This window comes from Conger conger, chromosome 4 (assembly GCF_963514075.1).
Source record: "Conger conger chromosome 4, fConCon1.1, whole genome shotgun sequence".
In the NCBI taxonomy this organism is placed as follows: Eukaryota; Metazoa; Chordata; class Actinopteri; order Anguilliformes; family Congridae; genus Conger; species Conger conger.
The window spans coordinates 79,147,733-79,155,232 of NC_083763.1; the positions used below are offsets into that span (position 1 = coordinate 79,147,733).

A 7,500-nucleotide genomic window follows, 5' to 3' on the forward strand; every position below is an offset into this window, starting at 1 on the left:
GCAGTGAGGAGGTGAGGGGGCAGTGAGGAGGAGGAGCAGTGGGGAGGAGGTGAGGGGGCATGGGGAGGAGGAGCAGTGGGGGGGAGGAGCAGTGAGGAGGTGAGGGGGCAGTGAGGAGGAGGAGGAGTGGGGAGGAGGAGCAGTGGGGAGGAGCAGTGGGGAGGAGGTGAGGGGGCAGTGGGGAGGAGTGGGGAGGAGGTGAGGGGGCAGTGGGGAGGAGGAGTGGGGAGTAGGAGCAGTGAGGAGGTAAGGGGGCAGTGGGGAGGAGTAGGAGCAGTGGGGAGGTGAGGGGGCAGTGGGGAGGAGTAGGAGCAGTGGGGAGGGGGTGAGGGGGCAGTGAGGAGGAGCAGTGGGGAGGAGGTGAGGGGGCAGTGAGGAGGAGTGGGGAGGAGGAGCAGTGGGGAGGAGGAGCAGTGAGGAGGTGAGGGGGCAGTGAGGAGGAGGAGGAGTGGGGAGGAGGTGAGGGGGCATGGGGGAGGAGGAGCAGTGGGGGGGAGGAGCAGTGAGGAGGTGAGGGGGCAGTGAGGAGGAGGAGGAGTGGGGAGGAGGAGCAGTGGGGAGGAGCAGTGAGGAGGTGAGGGGGCAGTGAGGAGGAGCAGTGAGGAGGTGAGGGGGCAGTGAGGAGGAGGAGCAGTGGGGAGGAGGTGAGGGGGCAGTGGGGAGGAGGAGTGGGGAGTAGGAGCAGTGAGGAGGTGAGGGGGCAGTGGGGAGGAGTAGGAGCAGTGGGGAGGAGGTGAGGGGGCAGTGGGGAGGAGTAGGAGCAGTGAGGAGGAGGAGTGGGGAGGAGGAGCAGTGGGGAGGAGGTGAGGGGGCAGTGAGGAGGAGTGGGGAGGAGGAGCAGTGGGGAGGAGGTGAGGGGGCAGTGGGGAGGAGGAGCAGTGGGGAGGAGGAGCAGAGAGGAGGTGAGGGGGCAGTGAGGAGGAGGAGCAGTGAGGAGGAGGTGAGGGGGCATAGGGGAGGAGGAGGAGGAGTGGGGAGGAGGAGCAGTGGGGAGGAGGTGAGGGGGCAGTAGGGAGGAGGAGGAGCAGTGGGGAGTAGGTGAGGGGGCAGTGGGGAGGAGGAGGAGGAGTGGGGAGGAGGAGCAGTGGGGAGGAGGTGAGGGGGCAGTGGGGAGGAGGAGGAGCAGTGGGGAGGAGGTGAGTGAGCAGTGGGGAGGTCATGTCACTCCATGATATAAACAGCAGCTGATAAATGTTCTTGACTTGTACCATTTTATCGTGGTGTCTTTTGCGAGTGAATCGGACATAGTGCGTTGGGATAATTTGCTGATTGAGCCATACACACCTCCAGGACTGGAGTTAAACCTGCATACACACCAGCCCTCCAGGACTGGAGTTAAACCTGCATACACACCAGCCCTCCAGGACTGGAGTTAATCCTGCAGACACTGCGGCCCAACTTGTTTTAGTTTGATCACATATAGTACACTGATCATATCTTACCAGTTCACTGAGGATCATACTTTCCATTGTAAACAAAATGTGTGATATTGTCAAACATCAAACAGCTGCATGTATCCTATCATAGCAAAGCCTAATGGTAACACCCTTATCCAATTAAGTCACATTTTCAGGAACTGTCCCACCCTACATTCAGATAACAATTGCCAATTGAATTGGTCTCTCTCTCTCTCTCTCTCTCTCTCTCATTCTCTCATTCATAATGGATTATCATCTCATGTAAATAACATAACTTTTGCATAACATAGCATAGCTAGACAGCACATGTATTTTGTTCTGGGGAAACAGGAGTCTTTTCCACTTTTTTATGTGAGATTCGTATTGTTTTCACAGTACTACCGCTGTTTGGCAGGAAAAGGCCTCTCGATGTAATCATCAACATGAAAATCACGCGGCACTTCCAACCAGTGGCCGAGGTTGAAGTGCGGTACTGAAGCGCCTGAAATTCAAAATGATCACGTGCTGCCACCTGCTGGCCGACGGCGGGAACGTTTATTCTTCTGCTTAAACACATAATCCGACTGTCTATGTCTGTCGCTAAATTCGCATTGTATGCTACGTTTTAAACGGCACGATGTTGCTTGTCATAAAATGACACATACTGTACATACCACATATGCGGTATATCTGATTATCGTAATCATTGAAATCGGCCCACGGTTTATTTATCTGCAGACCGGAACTCCAGTACTTAACACCACGATGCCCATCGGAGATGTTAGACCTTGGCGCAGAAATAGACTATCATGCTAATATTAGGATTTACTGCAATTGACTTTACGTGGATATTATTATCGTTGTTTTTCTTACTCGCATTTTGCTTACATGTGTTCCTTTCTCACACTTCCGCCAAATGTGCGCAGTCTCGTGTGTGTGAGCTGTTCCAGGACCTGATCAGATACGGCAAAACCAAGAATTCACAGCGCCCATCCTATGTGCGAATGTGTGATGTTCCCAAAAGGTAGATATCTGTGGAACCAACTACAGGGTTAGTCTTTTGCTGCTCGCTTAATGCACATCGGACTGTTAAAATTGGTTCGTTCTCTTCTAGGGGACTAATTCTAGTTATCTTAAAAAGCTGTACCGTATTCTCTCCTGAGAACACGATGGTTTCCGCCCTTCAGATGGTTCTCTCATTTCTACGTGGTCTCGGTGGTGTGGAACGGCTTGTTGATCACCGTGTCCCTGCAAACCGCTCTCCTGGGGCGAGACCTGCCGCTGTGGCTTAGCAACACGCTCGGGTTCCTGACCGACAGTTCCGCAGCGGCGTGGAAAGGTATTTCTGATATTTCGATGTTGACACCGTAAAATAATTAACATGACGGTTATTAGTGTGTTTTGTGTTAACAGACGTTTCGGAGGTTTCTTGTACAATACACACGCACATCCTTGGCGTTTCGGGTTGTTTTGTAGTTGGATATGTGAAACCCTGTTATCTCCGTAGAGCGCCAGACTGAATCCTAGGAAATAACACGAAGCGACCATGTACTGCGCGTGCCTGAGGTCGAACCAAAGCGCGTGCTAGCCATTGAATTCAATGTAGTTTAACAAATTTGACCTAAAACCAAAGAACCTCATCGCTCCATTTTCATTACGTGCAGCAGTTAATTGTGAAACAATGCTTGTTTCGGGAAAATGTTTTTCATATGAAATGTAATGAACGCTTAAACGAGTTTTAAAATACCATTATTGAAGTTTTTATTCCTCCTTCAAAAGTCTGATATTCCCCATTAGTTAAACATGGCCGTGTGTGTGTTAGTAAACACACCTGTGTGTGCGTGTAGTTAAACACGCTTGTGTGTGTGTGTGTGTGTGCAGTGAAACACGTGTGTGTGTGTGTGTGTGTGTGTGTGTGTGTGTGTGTGTGCAGTGAAACACGCGTGTGTGTGTGTGTGTGTGTGTGTGCAGTGAAACACGCGTGTGTGTGTGTGTGTGTTAGTAAACACACGTGTGTGTGTGTGTGCAGTGAAACACGCGTGTGTGTGTGTGTGTGTGTGTGTGTGTGTGCAGTGAAACACGCGTGTGTGTGTGTGTTAGTAAACACACGTGTGTGTGTGTGTGCAGTGAAACACGTGTGTGTGTGTGTGTGCAGTGAAACACACGTGTGTGTGCGTGTGTGTGTGTGTGTGTGTGTGTGCAGTGAAACACGTGTGTGTGTGTGCAGTGAAACACGTGTGTGTGTGTGTGTGCAGTGAAACACACGTGTGTGTGCGTGTGTGTGTGTGTGTGTGTGTGTGCAGTGAAACACGCGTGTGTGTGTGTGTGTGCGTGTGCGTGCAGTGAAACATGCGTGTGTGTGTGTGTTAGTAAACACACCTGTGTGTGTGTGCAGTGAAACACGTGTGTGTGTGTGTGTGTGTGTGTGTGTGTGTGTGTGTGTGTGTGCAGTGAAACACGCGTGTGTGTGTGTGTGTGTGTGTGTGCAGTGAAACACGCGTGTGTGTGTGTGTGTGTGTTAGTAAACACACGTGTGTGTGTGTGCAGTGAAACACGCGTGTGTGTGTGTGTGTGTGTGTGTGTGTGTGTGTGTGTGTGCAGTGAAACACGTGTGTGTGTGTGTGTGTGTGTGTGTGTGTGTGTGCAGTGAAACACGCGTGTGTGTGTGTGTGTGTGTGTGTGCAGTGAAACACGCGTGTGTGTGTGTGTGTGTTAGTAAACACACGTGTGTGTGTGTGCAGTGAAACACGCGTGTGTGTGTGTGTGTGTGTGTGTGTGTGTGTGTGCAGTGAAACACGCGTGTGTGTGTGTGTTAGTAAACACACGTGTGTGTGTGTGTGCAGTGAAACACGTGTGTGTGTGTGTGTGCAGTGAAACACACGTGTGTGTGCGTGTGTGTGTGTGTGTGTGTGCAGTGAAACACGTGTGTGTGTGTGCAGTGAAACACGTGTGTGTGTGTGTGTGCAGTGAAACACACGTGTGTGTGCGTGTGTGTGTGTGTGTGTGTGTGTGCAGTGAAACACGCGTGTGTGTGTGTGTGTGCGTGTGCGTGCAGTGAAACATGCGTGTGTGTGTGTGTTAGTAAACACACCTGTGTGTGTGTGCAGTGAAACGCGTGTGTGTGTGTGCAGTGAAACACACGTGTGTGTGTGTGTGTGTGTGTGTGTGTGTGTGTGTGTGCGTGTGTGCAGTGAAACACGCGTGTGTGTGTGTGTGTGTGTGTGTGTGTGCGTGCGTGTAGTTAAACATGCGTGTCTCTCCTCTCCAGGGGTGCCTCTATGCACGGTGGTAGCGCAGGTGCTGCTCTGGGCGCACTCTGTGCGGAGGCTGGTGGAATGCACGCGGGTCAGTGTGTTCTCCAGGGGGGTCATACACACCGTGCAGTATGCCTTCGGCCTGGGCTACTACATCCTCCTGGGCCTGACTCTGCTGTGTGTGAGGGGCCCACAGCAACACCAGGGTGAGTGTGTGTGTGTGTGTGTGAGTGTGTGTGTGTGTGAGAGTGTGTGTGTGAGAGTGTGAGAGTGAGAGAGAGAGTGAGTGAGTGAGTGAGTGAGTGAGTGAGTGAGTGAGTGAGTGAGTGAGAGAGTGAGTGAGTGAGTGAGTGAGTGAGTGAGTGAGTGAGTGAGAGAGTGAGAGAGTGAGAGAGTGAGAGAGTGAGAGAGTGAGTGAGAGACTCTCTCTCTGTGTTTGGGCAGGGCCTCCAGTGCTGTGGGCTCTGGTCGGGGGCCTCCTGCTCTTCCTCTGGGCCTCTCTGCTCCAGCACCGCTGCCTCCTGCTGCTGGCACACCTGCGTACAGGTAAATCCGGTGAGTCACACACACACACACACCTGCGTACAGGTAAATCAGGTGAGTCACACACACACCTGCGTACAGGTAAATCAGGTGAGTCACATACACACCTGCATACAGGTAAATTACACACGCACACACACGTTTACACAGCCTGTGTACGGAGGTTTACACTGTCTGTGTGCGGAGATTTACACTGTCTGTGTGCGGAGGTTTACACTGTCTGTGTGCGGAGGTTTACACTGTCTGTGTGCGGAGGTTTACACTGTGTGTGCGGAGGTTTACACTGTGTGTGTGTGCGGAGGTTTACACTGTGTGCGGAGGTTTACACTGTCTGTGCGGGGGTTTACACTGTGTGTGTGCGGAGGTTTACACTGTGTGTGTGCGGAGGTTTACACTGTGTGCGGAGGTTTACACTGTCTGTGCGGGGGTTTACACTGTGTGCGGAGGTTTACACTGTGTGTGCGGAGGTTTACACTGTGTGTGTGCGGAGATTTACACTGTGTGCGGAGGTTTACACTGTGTGCGGGGGTTTACACTGTGTGCGGAGGTTTACACTGTGTGTGCGGAGGTTTACACTGTGTGTGTGCGGAGGTTTACACTGTGTGTGTGCGGAGGTTTACACTGTGTGCGGAGGTTTACACTGTGTGCGGAGGTTTACACTGTCTGTGCGGGGGTTTACACTGTGTGTGTGCGGTTGCCAGGTGAGGTGCAGACTCTGGAGCACGGGCTCCCGCGGGGAGGCTGGTTCGAGCGGGTATCCTGTCCTCACTACTTTGCGGAGCTGCTGATCTACCTGTCTGTGGGCGTGGTGTTGGGCGGCGGAGCACTCACCTGGTGGCTAGTGGTCCTGTACGTCCTGTTCAACCAGGCCCTGGCTGCCCAACTCTGCCACGAGTTCTACCACAGCACGTTCCAGCACTACCCCCGCCAGCGCAGGGCCTTCCTGCCCTTCCTGTTTTAATGTGTGTCAATAATATTCATTACTGTTTTTGTAATAAAAACATTTGAGTAAATTTGACTATTGTGTCTGTTGGAACCCCCCAAATACACCAAACAGCAGTACCAAAGGAAACACGTGTAGCCTCACCAGGCGCTACTGGAACAGGGCTAATTAAATGTGTCTCGTAGATCACAATGATACAATTGTGTATTGTGTGACGGCACTAGTGTATAGGGGTGCAGGTATCCTACCTGTCCACAGAAATGCCGCTCGCTGAATGTTTTTTGTTTATCGTACAATTCTGAGTAAACAGAAATAATCAAACCAACAATCATGCCACGGTTGAAATCACCGTCTGAGATCACATTCTGATGGCTGATGTGAACATTAACTGAAGCGCCTGACCCGTATCTGCATGAGTGTGCTTTGCACTGCTGCCACACCATTGGCTGATTACTGACTGAGTCTTCAACGTGACATCGTCCAACCTCACGACCGGCTTTATGGTTGTTTCCTGACTCCCCATGACGTAAGCCAATGAACAGTGTCCTAGATATATAGACTACACGTTTTTAGGGTTTTCCTGCTTTAATGCCAAGGATATGGCAAACTGAATACTCGGAGTATTCTAGTCAATCGTGGTATGCTAGTTCGTAAGTTAAAGTATTCTTCAAGGGTTCTGATTGTATCTGTATGGTAACGCCTGGACTCTGCACCGTACTGTCCTCTCAGGTCCTCTCGTCCTCTACGCACTTCGCTGTACGTCGCTCTGCATAAGGGCGTCTGCTGTAATGTAATGGTTCAAAATCGACAGAAACTCCAATTTCCAATTGACTTGGTTTGATTATGAAGCGACCCGCTAGTGATACCGATATTTTTGCTCAAAATGCCTATTTTCCAATTGGACTCCATTCATGTTTGACAGCAAATTAGTGATAATACATCAGTTTCGAGTAAACGTTCATCACTGTTTCTTTGGGGGTTTCTTGGTGGTTGTAAGACACTGTTAATGGTGCATTACCGCCACCTGCTGTGCTGGAGTGTGAGTCCGAGAAAAGGAGGAACCGATCCCTTCCTGCCCCTCTCGGAAAACAAAGAACTGGAAACTTAATCTGTTGATTTCCAACTCAACAAGCTATTTATATTTTATTCCTGTATCCAATTTTCTCTCAAATAGATGATCTATGCCTCTAACATTGCCCACAGTCTATGAACACCACAGAACTGTTTTAGATCGAGCGTTACTATGTAGCTACTTCCTTTTCCGGGTTTGCAAATCTCTATCGAACTTAAAAATAATGTCTATGACGTGAAGAGGGGCATATACGGCAACCAATGATAAAACTGAATGTTAACAACGTCATAT

The 7,500-nt window shown here is 50.7% G+C and overlaps 1 protein-coding gene across 4 annotated transcripts; it reads left to right on the top strand.

The window, feature by feature from the left end:
• The first annotated feature begins 1,996 nt into the window (after window positions 1-1,996).
• srd5a3 (steroid 5 alpha-reductase 3) lies at window positions 1,997-6,207 on the top strand. 4 transcript variants are annotated; one of them, XM_061238840.1, is made up of 5 exons: window positions 1,997-2,421; window positions 2,561-2,736; window positions 4,666-4,857; window positions 5,096-5,197; window positions 5,896-6,207. In XM_061238840.1, exons 1-5 carry the CDS (start codon window positions 2,207-2,209, stop codon window positions 6,153-6,155), a joined length of 945 nt encoding a protein of 314 aa, XP_061094824.1. In that variant the 5' UTR covers window positions 1,997-2,206; the 3' UTR covers window positions 6,156-6,207. The 4 variants fall into 4 exon arrangements, with proteins under 4 accessions (XP_061094824.1, XP_061094826.1, XP_061094823.1 ...); XM_061238839.1 differs by having other exon boundaries at window positions 2,008-2,421; window positions 5,096-5,206; XM_061238841.1 differs by having other exon boundaries at window positions 2,026-2,421; window positions 2,585-2,736; window positions 5,096-5,206.
• The last annotated feature ends 1,293 nt before the right edge of the window (window positions 6,208-7,500 follow it).